Source organism: Nakaseomyces glabratus, chromosome K (genome assembly GCF_010111755.1).
Source record: "Nakaseomyces glabratus chromosome K, complete sequence".
NCBI lineage: Eukaryota > Fungi > Ascomycota > Saccharomycetes > Saccharomycetales > Saccharomycetaceae > Nakaseomyces > Nakaseomyces glabratus.
In genome coordinates, this window is record NC_088961.1 from 820743 (window position 1) to 839714 (window position 18972).

Below are 18972 nucleotides of genomic sequence, written 5' to 3' on the forward strand. Positions count from 1 at the left end.
AGAAGATATTAGCATCGATTCGAAGAACTAAAAACTGCATATCACATTAAAATATGTAATAAACGAATTATATATAGTTAGCATTTCACTTAATATTGAAGTTATTTATAATAAGAATTGAATCTATTTTTTGTTCACTCGGCAATTCATTATTCAAGGAAAAAAAAGTTCCATTAAGGGCAGCTCATCGCGAAGTGAAAACGATGAGTGATAGCGATATATCAAAACAATTACTCACGGTTGCTAATATCTTCCTTTGTTAAGGATCTTTTATTTTAATTAACGTTTTATTCGGTTAAAATCAGGTGCTTTGTTTTACAGTTGCACCGGTATTGTACACAATAAAAGGTGAATGGGTGTTGCAACGCTATTTGCGGAATTGTTAAATGGATGCTTAGCGAAATACAGTGCGTTATTCTCCATGCTGGCCATGTTCATGGCTCTCTACACCATATTAAGGCATCTTATGAACTACAGAAAGCCATATGAGCAACGGTTATCTATTAGAATTTTGATTGTTGTACCGATATTCTGCATTACATGTCTTTTGTCAGTTCTGTTCCCATTCTATGCAAGGAGGTTCGTTGATCCCATTAGAGAGGTATATGAAGCAGTAGTGATCTACACCTTTTTTTCTTTATTGATTACCTACCTAGGTGGAGAATATGAGATTATATCGAGGAGAGGATTAAAACATCAACCTGTGAATCATTTTGTTCCCTTAGTTGGCCAATTATTGAAGAAAGTTGACATCTCTAATCCTAATGATTTTCTATGGATAAAAAGAGGGATTTTACAATATGTGTGGTTCAAGCCAATATATTCTATCTCTATGATCTGTATCGATATATGGGGCTTAAAACAATTTGAGATAGCGTTGGTAGTCCTATTTAACATTTCTGTATCCTTATCCTTATATGAGTTAGCGTTGTTTTGGAAGTGTTTATATCAAGATTTGTTGCCATTTCATCCATGGCCAAAATTTTTGTGCGTTAAATTGATTATCTTTGTATCATATTGGCAAGGTTTAATTATTCAGGTACTGGGATACTACAGGCTTCTCGGAAAGTCAATTGAATATAAGCATTCTGAACTGGGTTATATATATCGAAATGCTTTGCTGTGCTTCGAGATGATTGGTTTCGCATACTTACATCAAAAGGCTTTTCCTTGGGAGGATTATTCGATAAAATCAATACCAATGGGCGCAAGAATGAAACTGCGGTACGCAATCAGAGATTGTTTTGGTATCCAGGATTTAATCTGGGATTCAAAGCAAGCATTAAATGGTAATACGTACTATAATTACCGGAATTTTGATCCTTCTGTAGAAACAAGTCTTTTAGGAGGGGTCAACAGAGATACAAGAATAGATCGTATCAACGAGGGACTTCGATTTACAAACAATGGTGAGTCAAGGTACTGGATTGACTATGGGGCTATTGAAAGTGGAGCTCAGGTTAGTGAGTCAATACGTAACACAGATTCTGCAAAAGATATTTCAGCAGATTGGGATGATAGTATTGACACTTCTCGATATGTACAGGCAGACCCAAATTATCCGGTAGTATGGAATATTGCTGGTGCTAGATATACAAACTCGACTGCTCAACTAAGAAATGAAATAATTGGGAGATCATCATCCACAAACTAAAGAGGTATGAGATGAAATGCTACATAGCTTTGAAGAGAATTTCGGAGGCGGGCTTTCGAAATTAATACAGCAACGTCTAAATATTGAGAAGTAGTACTAAATAGACAATGAAGAAATAGGCGTTGATTGTTTTCTTTTTCTTTGATAGTTATAATTCAATTTAGATCGTTATCGTAGTTTATTTATATGCAAATGGGTACATAAGAGAGTGTACAAAGACACCATAATGAAGAATATTCTATCGGTATGGTAGCAATATGTAGGGATAAGAAATAAAACAGACCAAAGTAAATCTGGTAATAGAAAAAAACAATTGAAAGATTAAAGTGAAGTGAGAGAAAGTCTATGATGAATTAACAAGGAAATGCTTAGCACACTCATATGACGTCCATGATATTGCGGTTGCCGGCATATTTGCAATAACTCTTGGTTTTAGGCCTCTTAAGAAACCTTTCCATCCGTGTATTTTATATATAGCTGACGCAGCTCTTTGGAATGTATTAGCCTGTTTCATAATTTCGTTAGAAACTGTTTCACTACCGCGCACTTGTAAAACAGTCTTGATACAATCAAGTGGTGTAGTGATTGCAGCACATGTTGCACCGCTTAAGCCACCACTAATGCAATGGATGAATGGGTTATATTCATTTGATGGATTCATAAATTTTGTTGCTGACTCATATATTGCAAAGTTGAAAGCTGCAAAAGGTATGTTCATTACTAGTGTAGTTGGATATGAATAGTAGAAAGCTGCAAAGCCTTCTTTGTGGTAGATATTTTTAGTAACATGCCATACCGATTCCCTCGTATTCAATTGCATTCTTTGTTTAATGACATCAAATGGGTTCATCAATGCATCTGCAACCGTAGTGGCAGCCATACCACTTATCGCTGTCTTTATGGGTTGATGGGTATGCATATCCTGTGGGTCTATAAGCTTGGATTTCGAAAATTCGTAGGTTGCGAAATACACAGCATGGGCAGGACCTGCACCCAGTATAACCGATTGAACACCCTTCCAAAGTGCTAAAGAACCCTCAGCAGTGGTGATTTTAGAAATTTGTTTGATCAAGCCTTGTGTAGCTGCGCCTGAAGATGAAGATTGTATTCGGGTCTTGATCGCATCAACTGGAAATAGCACAGAATGCTCCATTATACCTGCAAATGCACCGGCAAGTAGCTGGTGATGTAGTGGAGCACAAGGCGGAAGTGCCTCATAGTCGATTTCTTCATCCATGGCTTGATTGCTGGTATCTTGACCTTATTAATATTTGATTTCCTCACCGACAGATCGACCGTAATAAACCGGCTATTGATTAGGAGCCAAATATTAAGTAGTAGATGAGGTTGATTGTTAGTCTGAATAATACCAAAAAGGATTATGAATGTCTAGACTAGTTAGATAGATGATCTTTGTGCTGACTTTATGCGCTGTCTCTAGATTAAGTATGGCACCCCTTCTCAATATTTTGTCGATACCAAAAAACTGAATCAATATTGGCCAATTTTTATCAGAAAAGAACCAGAAAAATCCACAGAGCGTCTGATGCGGTTATCAAAAGGATATTCTTGGCAGACACTGATATAGGAGCTGGTTGCGATCTAGATGTGTTTGCTGATACACACACTGTCAATTTTCTGCAAAAATTTTCAGCTTTTTTCACTGAAAATTTGGCCTTTGTAGGAGCAAAAACTATAAAAAATCGATGATTTTAAATTATATCCTCCGAGGATGAAGTCGGAGCTCTGATAACTGACTATCATAGAATATATTGGGTAAAACAAATTACTGAGTAAGTTATGGTATATTGATCGGCAATAGCATGAAGTTGTGCCAATATAATATGGTCAAAACTCCGTCAATCCAAATAAGAATATCTTGTTACATAAACTTTTCTAACAATTATATATCATAGACAAAAAGGAGAATACTTTCAAAAAGATATCCTACAATTGAAGGGCCTTAAATATGACTGGGCAAACTAGAATCACAGTTGATGGGACACCAGCGTAAATTATGAATCTTCCAAGAAGTTCAATATTTGGAACACCGATATGTTCAGCACATTCAGCAGCTAATTTCGTTATTTCATGTCTTTCATGATAATCCTTTCTCTCATCTTTTAGTCTGACTAGTTTTACCAAGGTGAAGTAGACTAACGGTTTGCTTATAACATATTTCCAGACTATCACTGTCAATACGCCTACCAATAATCTGGCAAGTATATGAAGACAATTTTTGGGTTCAAAGTCTATGAAAGAACAGACAAGATTTAAGTTGAATTTAGCAATTAGCCAATTAGAGCAATCTAATCCCGACACAACGCCTATGAAAGCTACACTGTCCTCAAAACATGGACATTCATCAACCGGTTTGATGTGTTTGTATAACAAAAATAAACTGACAATGACACTCAATACAGGAACCCAATTGTACTCACTGGCCTTAAAGGTTGGAAATAGATAGTCAAATCCTATTCTTCCCATGAAGCATGCTAATCCTACTAGAGCACCACTGTAAAGATCAAGTAGTCCATGCATACCACAGTAAACTCTTCCGACAACGAGAGTTAGATAATAGAACATAACACCAATAGATAGCAGAGCCTTTGATGTTAAGGTGAAATTTGACTCAACCCATATTCTCCATAGAAAATAAGCACTAACCCCGGTGGCATTTGCAGTATGAGAAGATGGAGCCCCGTATTCCCTTGTAGTGTATTTACTCAATGTAATTCTTTCAACAGGTGGTGATCTGGGTCTGGGCAGACACCAATAATCCTTTAGGAAGCCACTTAAATAAATCGAGTATCCGAATATGTAAACTAAGTCTCTTGTCAACTCCCAGTGTCCAAACCAGATGGGGATGGGTAATGCAATAATGTAAAATGTGTGTGCACCCATCAAAGCGGAGTACTTGAAATAAACATCAAGCACTGGGTTACGAAGCGTGTGCTGTATATTCGCTAAAGTCTCTGATTGGTGGTCTGTGTATCTTGTTAAAAACTGCCTCATTTTAAATCTGAGAGGAGACATTTTCTTTTTGAAATGTTCAGCCGGATGATTACCTGGGTCAGATAAATGATGCTTAGCAGCATTGCAACCGTTGGAGTCTTCGATAGACAGATCGGCCTTCTCGATCAAGGTAGCAGCGACAGACATTATCCTCTAATGTAAATTATAAAGAAGATAAATCTTGAGGATAATTCACCTTTATGGATGTATTAAGAAAGCCAATGTCAATGAGAGAGAAAAATACTAATAACAAACCACGTTTGTGATATTACCGGAGTGCTTAAGCAGTCGAAGAAAACTTGTTACTGTCGCTGTTTAAACCAGTCTATTTCATAAAGTGGTGCTATGACACGTAAAGTTAGATCAATATAGTAAAATGCAATTAGCCACTTGATTAGGCAAATAAACGATCTAAACTTATAAATGCTTTAACCGTGTTGTCAATTTTTATAAAGTATTGAATCATATGCCATAGGCAGACGAAATAACAAAATTAACTAAAAAATTTGTTGTTAAATTGTGGGGAACTCGAGGGCTAATAAAGAGGCTTGAAATTGTTTTATGGTGACATATTATCCTTTCTTCCAGTAGTCTTCTTTTTTTTGGTGTGCTTAATGAATAATGAAAGAAAAGACTTACTAAAAGGCTAAACGATCGAGACCCATCTCTAGAGCGTTTCTTTACTAGTAAGTCGACCAAAATAATTTGCGTCCTGCAGAGAATTTTTATCTTTGCCAATAAAGAAAGGAAACACCAGAATCTCTGTAATGTGTAACTCATTTGGAATTCATTTCCTCATCAATTCCACTTGAGATCTGACCATGCGTCATTGTAACTGGAACGCGTTGGACGGGGAAACAACAATAATAAGGCTGTGTAGATCGAGTGGTGTAAGTAGGGAGGTAAATGGTAAAAGCAATTTAGAATATTTTAAGCCTTCATTAGATGGTGAAATGGGACTATTTTGACTTCGATGGTAACGATCATCAGTACAGATGTTGGTAATGTTTCTAGGGAGTACTACCTCATTAGTCTCAATAAAAAAGAAAGAATGAGGACTGTGGGAGTTATCAAGAAGAAAAAAAGTATGTATATAGTGTATAGTAGGTGATAAAGCATTCTTCATCGAAAGATAACGTACGTTTTATTCCCATGAACCAAGCAGTAAGAAAACAAGTTGATAGACAAAAAAAAAAAGAGAGAGAACTCTCTCTAGGCTGATAAACTGGGTGACAACAGCTCGGAATTCTCTCTGGGTGGGGGGGGGGAGAACAGAACGGAACCGTAACTTTAATAATCCCTCCCATTGTAACTGCTCATCACCTCGTATAGCACAAAGATACTATGAAGAAGCATCTAGTTGAATATTAAGGGTTGCATTGTTGCAAAAGCCTAGTGAATGCGAAGCTATTGCGCACATGAGTAACATTAATGTCAAGACAATCCTCAACTTGAAGGATTCTTGGTAAGGTGGCTCAATCTGCCCAACTAAACTATATTAACCTCTCGAAGGTTATCCTCCAATAATGATGAAATACTCTGCATTTTATTATGGTAATTGTCTATATTATATATGGTTGCGAATATGTTATCCTACCATAGCCTACTATTATAATATTACAGATAGCATTTGTATCAGCATCGTGAATATGATTTCTTGGCCTACATGATGTGAAATTACGAGTTACTACAAGTTAGCTATCATTATAGAATTCAATCTTTCTTCGGCATAGATAGCTTATGTCTTGATAGGCAATTTTTCTTAGACATATTCAATACTATTTAACAGTTGTTTAGTATCATCCAAAACCTTTGATTCGATATCATTTTTGTGAGTACGTAAAGAATCCTTGTTAAATCCAAGCCAGACTGTCTCCCATTCTTGAGGAAGCTTAATTGATGCTAGTTGCTCTTCTATACATGAAGCAGAATCCTGCAAAGATATCGATATTTCATTGACAATCATGTACTTCGGGTAAAACTCCTCAGGGAGAATTTCATCAATTAGACGTTTCATAGATATTTTGTCTTTTTCATCTTCTAATTGAATTGAATAAACATGATTATGTGCTGCATGTTTAATAAATTGCCAGAATAGTTGGTCATTATTGCTTCGGTTCAATATTCGTTGTCCAATATTGAAAAGAAAAATGAAATCATTATCACTAAAGGCCACAAGTTGCCTAAACCCGCCATTAGGTGCAAATCTCATCTTAAAAACAATGATTGCATGTAACCATGCTAGAACATAAGATAAATAAACATATCTTTGTGAGCTAGCATACTCCTTTACCATGGTGAATAATTCATTAACCATCATGCAAATATTATCATTACCCTCAAATCTAATCTTATCACAGTTTGAGATGGTTGGTATAATTGTAGATTTTATGGTTGGGTTATAGATCATAAACAATTTCAATTTTTCCGAAGGTCTTTTTGTGATACTACTAACATAAGAATTTATCCACTTCTCACCCAATTCTATATTTTGAAGTAATACACAACCGCCTTTTGATATACCTTCCTGGATTTTTCCTTCAGCCCATGCCAAACTCTCTTTAGTGCCCAAAGAAATAGCATTGTCAATTAGTCTACTATAGCATCGAGTGATATAAGATGAACCATCTTGATAATGTGAATTGATTACTACAACATTTGGGAAATTTTTGTTGTTGATCATGTTTTCTAGAGAAAATTTGCTTTTGAAAAAAGTATCAAGCATACCCTTTAATTGCATCAAGCTGTCGATATTCTCAGTAATTATATTATCCACATTATCTGCTTTGTCAGTAACAATAGCACTTTGAGCTGAAAGATGGGTAATTGCCTTTATCAGCCAATCGTTATTATTTGGTTCTTTGTTAGTTTTGTTATAGCAAATATACAGAGCTATAGCAAGCACGACTCGATGTTCCGATTTCAAAGAGGGAGAAATAATTCCATAGATATTGCAGTAAAACATCTTAATCAAGTGTTTTTTAAGCTCATTTAACCGTGAGGTGTCTTTTTCTATCACATTAAATGTGGAAAGATCATTTTCTTTCAAAGCTAGTGCAAAATACTGAAGGTAACGGCTTATAGATATTTTGTAGTGCTTGTCGAGAATTGTTATGGCCTCTAGTATTCTATAAACTTGTACAGCATGATTCCCTATTATTTTTATATTCTCTATTATTTGTTGTAGGATAGCTGTATTGTTTTCCGTTTCAATTATTTTCTCATTTATTTCCTCACTGTCATTCTTTAATTGTTCAAGTGTCCTCAAAAGCTCGTCATTCTCTAGCATGGGGCCAGATGAGTCGCTTAGCTCCTTTAAAAGTCTATCTTCTAGATGCATTAATGTAATTTTTAGCTGTTCTTTGTTTATTCTAAGTGCCTCCGTTTCTTTTTGGTATTCGGGTTTTATTATATCCAAAGTTGCCTTTAGGGACCGAAGAGCAATGCTGCCAATTTTAATTGAAAAATCAATAATGTCTACTCGAGCCAACAAATAAGCTGGAAATTTATGAGTTGAAGATGTGGTATGGAGATAAATGTGATTCTTTCTTCGAGACGCACGAGCGTCAAATAAAGTAGAAAGGGTTGTTGTACCAAGATATTCGCATTCTGTTATGAGTACGGGTCCACCAAAATCGATTGCTTTCAGGTATCTCTTTGTGAAGCTGGGATCATTAACGCTCATTATACTAATATTTTGGTTGTGATATGACTTCAAAATCTCAACTATTTCATTTTGTGGGTCAATTATGATTGATGTAAATTGAGGAGATTTTATCAATAAGTCAAACATGCCTATTACATATGGATCTTCTGCAAGACCACATGATAGATATTGAGCTTTATCCTCCACACTTACTTCTTCTATCAATGCTAAGGTAGAATGACTGATGTTGTATTTTTTAAAAGACTGAAATATTAAATTCTGTACTTTTTCCTTGTTAAGTTCACTAAGCTGGCCAAAATATATGCTAGCACAAGTGAGATACAAGGAATCACCAATAAGACACGACTTGTTGCTAGAGTAGTCCCTTTCGTTGACAGTCCATCTCTTACGTTCGGCTGATAAAGTTTTAACTAACTTGATTGCTCGGTTAAGACTATTTGTATTTGCTTTTATTTGGCGCTTAATATTCTCAACCTCTCCAATGAGATTTGCGTAGTTTTCTTTTGCGAGTTTCATTTTGGTATGAAGATCAATTATCATACTTTCAGCAGCAAGAATATTAGCCTTATAGTGGTTAGATTTTAAGTTAATGTCACCGATCTCATTCTCAAGAGGAACACACTCATCTAGTACTTCGCTATATTCTATCTGAGCAACAATCCAATGATATAACGGTCCGCAAGCCCTGCTGGCTCGATTAATAGCGGCAAAATTAAAATTTTTATCTGCAAAGTAGCTTGTTTGGACAATAGACCTCCGATCTTTAAAGTTATCACCCTTCGGTTCAAAAGTAATAATGTCCTTAACGAAGCTCTCTTTTCTCATATATTGTTGAATATCTTTCCAATTATTAAATGAAATTCCTAATAAAGAACACACAGCAGACATAATGAGCACAACGGCGTTCGGAGGTTTGGCCATAGATCTGATTTCAGTTAAATATTCTTTCTTGATATTTTTCACACCTTCCCTTGCAGCACTGACAACTGGTTCGATTTTATTTATTTGGTTCATAAGTTTGAGCTTACGGTCCGCTACCTCAGCTTCTTGCTTTTCGAGTATTTTTTTGATCTCGATTGTGGCTTCGTGTTTCCTTTCAACTTCATTTTGATCTACTAAAAGCTCATCCAGGGTTTTTCTTGCAGAATCCTCTTTGATACTTAATTGCTGCCTTGAGTTTTCCAATTCTGACGTGAGGGTTTTTAATTCAAGAACTGCATCATTAATTTTTTCTAAACCTCTAGAACAATACGACTTTGAAGAATCATTTTGATGTAACATTGCCAAGTATTTATTTTCAAACACTCTGAGCAAGTCTAAAAAGTATGACGGTGTTGATTTTAGTTCCAGATAGTTGACTCTTAAGTAAGTGTCAATTTCAACAATGCACTGGGCCAATTGCTTCAGTGTATCATTGCTTGATTTTCCTAAACTCTCACTTACCGGAAAAGATAATGGTAGTCGATTAAGATTCTTAGTAGCAATTTCATAATAGACTTCTGAACTCCAAGAAGGGAACCATACAACAGTACATCTGTTAACTAAAGTCGGTGAGCACAACAGGCCATTTGAATTGTTATCAAAATTATCATCAGAGACAGAGAAAACAATATGGAGTCCTTTACTAATCTTTTCCTTAATAAAGAGTTGTACTTCAAGTTCATTTTCTAATATAATGTTATTATGTTTGGCATTTTCCTTTACTTCGCCTAGGAAAATATTTAATTCAGATTCCTCATAGATCTCGGGTAAATCAGCATTAGCAATTAATGCGTTGATTTTTTCCAAATAGGCAGTCTCCACGTCAGCAGAACAACCAACATAAAGGCAGTATGATATATCATTTGAAATACAGTCTCTAATACAATTTTTGAGAGTGGCAAAAAACTGATCGAAGGAATCCTTGTCTCCTATTAAAATTTCCAAGGTAGTTAGACCCATAAGCCAAGAAGTCAATTTTGTCAGTGTTTTTTTACCCAGTCTAGGTGCTCCTGAAAGAATAGCATGACTATTAGGCTTACTTAAAATCCTTTCAATACTAATGATAGGGCCTGCCATCATATCCATTATTACAAAATCTGGAATTTTGTATTCTTCAATATATGTCGGTATTCTGTTCTTCAAGAATTTCATCAAATTAGTCTTCGTTACATCTTGATATTCCCCAGAAATTAAAGATGTAAAGAGGAGTTCATTTGGTTCAGTATACTTAATTTCGAATTGAGTGGAAACTTTGTAAATTATATCGCGCAGTATATTTTGATCATCGGCATTCATTAGACGTTCTCCGAATATATGCCATATCTCAAATAACCATACCCTAAACAGAACATCCTCGTTAATACTTTCATTGATGTTTAAAACAGTGGTCAATAACCCTTTGCATAACTTTGTTAGTTCACGGGGTGTGCAAATGTAAATGGTTTCACGTCTTTCATCGAATGCTTCTTTAAATTTATAAAAAATTTCTATTGTTGCTTTAAGAATGTCAACGTTAAGCTTTTCTAAATGTGGAATCAAAGAAAATATCCTTCTGAACTTCTCAGAGTATATATATACTAATGAGTTGGCGCTAGGATAATCAACGAACAAAACTGAAACTTGTTTATAAAACTTGTTCGATAATGGAACTCTCCCCAAATAGCTCAATGGATTGCATGCACCAATAATCAATATATTCATTATCTGAAGCCACTGGTGAGTTTGAAAATCCCAAAACCCTTGTTTATCTATCAATTGGCGAATGAATAATGACACTTTGTGAGATCCATATTCATCAAGTCTTGGAAGGTTAATCTCATCTAAAAACAGAACAAATTTTTTCGATTGTTTGGGAACTAGAACAACTTCAGAAGCTTTTGATATGGCTTTTGTTTTAGATTTTATGATACGTATTATATCACTAATCTGGCTATCAGCAGATAAGCTCATAAAGTATGAGCTGTAATTTTCATTGTTTTCTATGATGTTTCTGATTAGCATTGTTTTTCCTGATCCGGGAGGACCAATTAGCAGTAAAGATCTGTTACAAAATAAATAGGAATTGATCATCTCTTTGTACAAACTGATTTCACTGGTTTGAATTAAATGATCCATGTCAGTAGATAAATTTTTAATAGCCGTTGATTTGAGTTCCAATTGATACGTATCAGTAATTGTATACAAGATTGTATCGACTGCTTTGTCTGCTAATGTTTCGTTCTCTCCCCAGAATTTCTCTTGGCATGATCTCTGATATTCATGTAAAAACATGAGTTGAACCGACTGTTGCAGATGGCCCGAAAATGCAAAAATAAGATACTTCCTCAATTGGAACCTTAAAACCAACGTCATGTTAGCGTGATCTGCACATTTTACTGACATAGAGTAGTAGATCCCAATAAAATCAATGAGGATGTAAAAGAAGTTATCTATGAGCTGCTGAGTATTCATGTTTATCTCCGCTTCAGTGGTATCTTTTGAAAGAGCTACGATTTTATAAATATCGCTTTCACATAGTCTGGAAACTTCAAATAGAATATCCTGCTGTATTGACTGATACCCGTTCGAATTTAAGTAACGAGTTAAAAGGTGAATTTTATGGTTGATGTATTCATCGATATTTGCAGGAAGATATGGTAAATGTACAACTGAACATCTGGATACCGTCGCAGGAGTAAGTTTGGAAACAGAGTCAGTCTCGCAGATTAATTTAATATTCTTACCTACTTTTAGCCGTTCTCCACTTCCCAATGTTAACAGTTTATTATCATCCAGCATACTATTCATAGCTTCCATAGTGCTGGAATCTAAATCTGAGTCTACAACAATCCAGAGTGGTACGCATTCTGTACTGGAGTTTGACGCTCTAATTATACTAGAGAATATTCCATCTTGCCATTCAGTTGTGCTCTTATCGTAGTAGCCAAAAAAATGGTCTTTTGGTATTGCTTTCGGATCCAAATAATAGACCTCGATTTTATGGTGTAAATCCTGTTCAAAGCTCTTGTGTAATGCATTTAATATTGTTGTTTTTCCACAGCCTGATTCCCCTAGTAATATTATTCCAGTATTGCTACCATATAATTCTCGCAGCTGTAAACACTTTTGCAACTGTTCTCCCTGGATTAGTAAATCCATTGATTTGAAGATCTTCATAAAATTACTGCTTAAGGAAGTATCTTCCCGGTCATTTGAGTAATTGAATATCTCATCCAGTTTTTTGTTGAATGTTTTAGAGTCTTCTCTGGTTAGTCTAGGTAATATCATCACTTTCATAAGTGATACGATCGTATTTTGGTCTAATGTTGCTCTTGGCACTGCTGATATTTGGCGAAATATAGCTTTTATGAGCCTCAACCCAAAGTCGTAGTGATCCTGTTGAGAACAACTCATTTTCAAATCATTGAGGAAGTTTATAAGTTTGGGTGCCAAATATTTGTCCTTATTGCCATACATAGACAGATATATTTCCACTATATGGTGACTGTCAGATTTTCCAAAATAGTAGACTCTAAACAATCGTCTCAGATTTTCAGGCAAATTTCTTCTACCTCTGTATTTCGGATTCATGGTTAAGAATAATTTGGTATGTGAATGTATTGGCAATTTCATGCCCAAAAAATCAATAGTGGTATTCTTGTTTGACAGTGAATGTTGAATGCTGCTAATCATTTCTGAAATAGCGCTCATTACAGTGTATTCCAATCTATTAAACTCGTCAAAACTTGCCCAGAGACCAAGTTTCAATATACCTGCAATAATACGTTGCAAACTCGAGAAGTCGATAAGGTCATCAAAATTAAATACTGTCACAAATATACCAAACATATATCCAAATGACTTAATAGATTCAGTCTTACCAGTTCCAGCGGGTCCAATGATGCTCACACCATAATTTTGATGAAATGACTCATCAAGAAAGTTGTATACGTTTGCTAATCCTTTAGTAAATACTAGATGCTCAGGAACACCTAGATAATTAAATGCATAAGGATAGATGCTATCCTGTCTACTGCATTCTATTGCAATTTCATTCCCCTCGATAAGCCTAAACATCCACCAATCATCGAGCATGATATCAACATCAATGTTGGATGTACATTTAGAAAGTTGATCGAAAAGAGATTGGTATTTCAAAACCTCCAAAAGCATGCCTTCAATCTTGAGTTTTTTGTACCCTGAATCAGAAGATAATACGTTTTTGTAGTTAAGCCAAGAGCATGTTCTCGAAAGAAATGTTTCCATTTCTAGTAATTCATCTTTAGATTTTGAATGTTTATAAGAATGAAGTTTCTCAGATAAACTAACTTGTAACCATAAAGTCAAAACTTGATAGACATTGCTTTCAAAGATCTCATCCAAAGATCTGGAATTCATGAGGCAATCTCGAATTGATGTCTTTAAAGTCGTTTCAATCTCTAAATCTAACGATCTTAATAATTCGGGTACCGTCTTATAGATTGAAAGTTCGATTTCATTAGACAGTTTCAAGATTTCTCCTTCAGCAGAAACGACGGAGTGTATTTTACCGTTCTGAATGTCAAATGAGCTTATCGAGAAGTATAATTTTCTCAGATGCCCCGATAATACATCAATATCGTTAATAGCTCCTAATATAGTTACAAGTTCTTGATCATTTACAAAAAAAAATCTAGGGTATTGCTGTCGTTGACTTTCAACAAACTCTGAGAATTTTTTTTTTATTTTGTTCAATTTTGAGGTAATTTCAGTATATGATTTGCTTACATTACCACTTCTAATCAAATCAAAAATATTAGCGGCATGTTTAACGTATAGTATCAGGGATAGCAATGATTCAGATATCTGGTCAAACTGCGCTTTTTCAAGAGGAAGTGAACTGCATATATTTGAATTTGTGAATAAGAGGTTAAATTCCAACCATTGCGATTGCGAGACTTCAATTTGATTTAATAAGTTAGACAGATTAGAAAGATTAGTATTCCATGATTCAATAGTTGTAGTATAAGGGACAGAAAAAGGTGATATGATCATAGTTTCAAGAATATCCATATCTTCCGAAATCTTATTTCTCAATTCATCGATATCTTTTAATATAGGTATGTGTGCAGTTGAGTCATCCATAAGAAGAGTGAAGTAGGACCAGTACATTTCTATTTCATCTAAAGAATCTTTAATAGCAGCCTCTCTCTTGGCTTTTGAAATTATTTCATCAACCTTAAACCTATTCAGCAATAGTTGCTCAATTGGAAGATCACAGATTTTAAGCTCAGAGAAATTCAGGTGGGGATTCGGTGGACAACCTATTTCATCGAATAGCTCCTTCATGTGCCTTTCATTAATTTGCTCAGAGGAAATCCCAAGAAGAATATCAGTTTGATTCATATAAAATAATATTTTCTGTTTTATGCTCTTATACGCTTGTGTTTCATGTAAGGTAGTTGATAACATTTCAATTTTTGTTTTTTCTTTGTCTATTGCTGTTGTATTAAGTTGTTTTGACAAGTCTTTCAAACGAGTCATCTCAAATGATTTTAATGCATCTTCAACTTGTACAAGCTCCTCTAAGCATACAATCCATTTGTCAATTTCTTTCTCCATAGGAGGTTGGGAGTTAATTGATTCAACATCGTTTGAAAGCTTGAAATGGTTAGTCACTTGAATTGACATCTTTTTGAAATTGGCTGTTTCAGATCTCAACACTTGAAATTGGCGTATTAAAGGCAAAATAAACTCTAAGTTTTTTGACTTTAGAAAGGTAGACTTCTGTATCCATAGAGTCTCGATTTCTTTCAATTTAGAGTTATAGCATGTAGTACAATATTGTTTAAGACTTTTGATTTCATTTTGGCAATTCTCTTGAATATAGCATATCGTTTTATAAAAACTATTCTCTAGGCGATCATATACGTTGATATATTTTTGAATTTGCTGCCCTTTCTCGTGGTTTGTTTCTTCAACTATCTTCTTCAACTGTATAAGCTCTTTGAACTTTGCAATATTTGTGTTGATGGCGGTTCGAGAATCTATGAAACAAAAGTACAACTGAAAAAACTTTAAAAGATGAGGAGGTTCATATTCAGCATTTTCATTGAATTCTAACCCTCCGTTGAATTCTTTATATTTTTCATCAAGCCATGTTTGGAGGGTCATCAAGTGATTTTGAAGTGAGTTACCTAAAATTCTAAAGCATTCCTTAAGTTTAGCTTTCAAGTCTGAAATCAAACTAGAATAATCCAGTTTTATGCTTTTTGTGATGGTGATATGACTGTTCGACTCTGTAAATAATTTCAAATTCACTACATCTTCACATAGCTCAAGAAAAGCATCTATATTTTCATGAAGCACTTGTTGGTATTGTTGGACGTCTATTTCCAAGATCATGATTTTCATAGTAGTCTCCTTTAACCTTACTTTTATAGCTTCCATCTCCTCTTTGATTAAGTTGGAACTTTCCTTTATATAGTATCTGCACGTAATATTTTGAAGAATTACTTGACTGAAACTGTGGTTTGAAATACTCTCGGATAGATTCTCCTGTATATTGGTGAAAGACTTCAAAACTGATTGAACTTCCATTATCCGCATAGAGTTTATTTCTTGTAATGAGGGTTTAAAAACTATACTATCATTGTATTTTGATAACCTAATTGTTATTTGAGAGAAATTAAAGTCATTCATGTGATGGAAAATCATGTCCATAAATGAATTCTCTAGATTTTGTAAAACTAAATGTGTTGTGAGATTTGTTCTTTCAATTTTATTAGCTTTTAGGAAGTTCAGGGATCGTTCAATCAGGTTTAACTCTTTGTTAATAAAATCGATACTCAACTTTCCAGTTTTCAAGTTCTTCAACGACTTACCGATAATAGTTTCTTGACCAAGAGATAAGTCATATTTTATTAATAAAGGCTGTAACCTGGTATCAAATACTTCTATGAAGTTATTGTGGGTTTGAATTCGTTGCCATGTGATATGAAGCTGCTTTTTAACTATAGTCCAAATATCATAGATTTCTGCACATATAATAATCTTTGTGAAAATTGTTTTATCCAAATCTTGGATCATGACAAAAAAAAGTTTTATATCCTCTTTTAAAATCTCTACATTGCTGATCCATTTATTACTCCCTCTCAAAAAATGTGAAAATTCCATATCAGTCTGAATACCCAAATATGTGATATTTCTCAAATCTCGATAACATTCAAGAAGAAACTGCGGTAATATAATACTCAACTCGTTTTTATTGTAGCCATTATTTATTATGGTAAATAATGTCTGGTCAAGAAGATTATTGTGTTTCTGTTTAATTGCTGTCACCCAGTCCGAAAGATATTGCTGTATTTTTTTATCAATATCAATGCTTTCTATTTTACTCATTATCGTATGTCCTTTTGGGGTGCTCATCCAGCTTTTATCAAATAGTATATCACACTCTCTTAATTTTAATTGGATTTGTTTTTTGACAGAAAAAATACTGTAAATCTGCCTGAAAGAGGATAGATTTCCGGTAGGATAATAATTAGTCAAATGTACTAATTGAACATAATAGTTGTCAATAATTAATAATATTGACTTCTCCAATTTGTTTAAGTACTCATCTCTATACGATTGCATTTTTTTTCTTATTATGTGGCTGAACCTTGACAAATCTTTTAAACAAAGAAACAGATGTTTTGCATCAAGAATGTGGCGAGAGTCAGATTTTAAATCTCTATCTTGAAAAAGAAGAATTATTCTATTCTCGACATCGAAACTAATCTTATGAAAAGTAACCTGTAGATTTCGCAATGAATTGGATGTTATCTGGTTATTGTAATTTGATGAAAAGCAATGATCTATTTCGTTGATATCAGAAATATAACCATCATATTTTAATGCATGTATACAACGTATCAGAATATCCTGATACTCTTTCAAATTTTTAACTTCCTTAAGTTGATCAATAGTTGTAGTATTTTCCGGCAACTGTTCAATAATTTCTTTGTAATTGAGATTGTTGTTTTTCCTTAAATACTCTCTAAGCACTAGTTTGAAATCCTCTAACTGTGCCTTCAAACTGTTAAGAAACATAGTAATATGTGTGTAATCAGCGTTGAATTCGTTGAGTGATAAGGCAATGCTGTTTTGGTACCTCGAGTTTATTGTTTGCATTAAATTATTGTTGAATAGCACGATCAACTCAATTGTTCTATTGACTGGATATCCATATTGAGAAAATTTTTGGGCGTTTCCAAAAAAATTAAATAATGTTACTTGTAACTCATCGAAATTCTGCCCACTTATATAAGAAGGAAAGGAAGTGAGAAACTGGATATAGCCTTCTACAGTATTGAGCGTCTTCTGCAGTTCTGTATCAACCAAAGCATCTAACCCGGTGTTAGATATATTTGTATCTCTCAATAACTTCAAAGTGATCTGAAACTCCGATTTCTCTGTTTGACCGATTATATCGACAAGTATATATCTCAATCTCTGCCACATGTTAATTTCATTGGATAAGTCAGTTTTGGATGGGAAATCCAATAGTGATATCAAACTCTTCATAGATTTTATCCACTGGATTGATATATGGTTGAGCGCATTAACAAATTTTTTATCGTTCAGTATATTTTTTGGAATGTATTGCTTGTAGTTATCGACTGTCGCACCTTCTTGGATAGCTTTTCTTACAATATGGTGCGCCAATTGGAGCAAGTCAGGTGACTTTATGGTGTCATTGAGGCGGTATAAAGATGCAGATGTCTCCGCCAACTTTTGTTCTGTATCCTTTATAGAGTCCAATGAATACTCTATGGTGTCCATCCTTGTGATCTCTTGAAACAATTTTTTTATCTGTAATTCGATGAAGTTTGTGAATTCTTTTATGTCGAATAATGTTGGTGACGTAACGGCTGTCAACTGTGTGTTGATTGGCACGTCATCGAGCCATAATTTCGATTGTTTCACTACTATCACTGATGAGAAACTCAAGCCACTACACCATTCATTATCTTCATACACTTTCGTCGGTATAGAGTCGTTGATCCATATATCGTCGATGTCTGACCCGTTATTTGACTTAGCAATAGTCACGCGCAAGATTTGGTTGTCGATCTTGCCTCCTTCATTGTCGTTGTTACTGAACTCTATTACATGTACGTCATTGGACAGTTTATCCACTACACCTCCTCTCAGCTCGCTGTCATCTAGCAGTTTCGGGCACACTCCAATTAGCAAAGTAGTGATGTATCTTGCCAGCTCTATGTTCCTTTGAACCATCCCAGCTGTAAGGCGGTTTGATATGTAAAGAAGATCTTAACAATAATATGAAATGCACAAAACGTAGTCCTTAAAAAGTCTCAATCTTATAAAAACTCTCAATTTTCACCAGACTAGACAAAGTATCTATTAATGTATATCAAGTTAGCAATGCACTTTACCAAACAGAAGAAAAACCAAAGACTTGATGTGATCTGGGAGATTGTATTTGGCAATAAAGTCTGTATTAGTCAATGGTTTTGTAGAAAGCAAAAGCCAAAGGCCAAAATGCAAATAGCCGCCAAGAGCTCTTGTGAGAAAAGAAGAGCGAAATGTAGCGTACCTGCTATTTATACAAACGCGGAAAATTCCCGCCCAACGACTTTGCCCTTTCCCGGGATCTCTTGTTAGTTTTGGAAATCTTGTGCGCCTTAGT

The 18972-nt window shown here is 34.7% G+C and overlaps 4 protein-coding genes across 4 annotated transcripts; 1 reads left to right on the forward strand and 3 right to left on the reverse strand.

Moving 5' to 3' along the window:
• Nucleotides 1-352: 352 nt before the first annotated feature.
• On the forward strand, nt 353-1654 carry HFL1 (Hfl1p; the record flags this gene model as incomplete). Its single annotated transcript, XM_448579.1, has 1 exon — nt 353-1654. One exon carries the CDS (start codon nt 353-355, stop codon nt 1652-1654), a length of 1302 nt encoding a protein of 433 aa, XP_448579.1.
• Nucleotides 1655-1997: 343 nt separating this feature from the next.
• MRS4 (Fe(2+) transporter) lies at nt 1998-2891 on the reverse strand (the record flags this gene model as incomplete). The annotated part of the gene is made up of 1 exon (XM_448580.1): nt 1998-2891. The coding sequence occupies one exon, from the start codon at nt 2889-2891 to the stop codon at nt 1998-2000; it is 894 nt and encodes a 297-aa protein (XP_448580.1).
• Nucleotides 2892-3601: 710 nt separating this feature from the next.
• Nucleotides 3602-4816, reverse strand: YSR3 (sphinganine kinase YSR3; the record flags this gene model as incomplete). The annotated part of the gene is made up of 1 exon (XM_448581.1): nt 3602-4816. One exon carries the CDS (start codon nt 4814-4816, stop codon nt 3602-3604), a length of 1215 nt encoding a protein of 404 aa, XP_448581.1.
• Nucleotides 4817-6431: 1615 nt separating this feature from the next.
• On the reverse strand, nt 6432-18557 carry DYN1 (dynein heavy chain; the record flags this gene model as incomplete). The annotated part of the gene is made up of 1 exon (XM_448582.1): nt 6432-18557. One exon carries the CDS (start codon nt 18555-18557, stop codon nt 6432-6434), a length of 12126 nt encoding a protein of 4041 aa, XP_448582.1.
• Between the last annotated feature and the right edge of the window lie 415 nt (nt 18558-18972).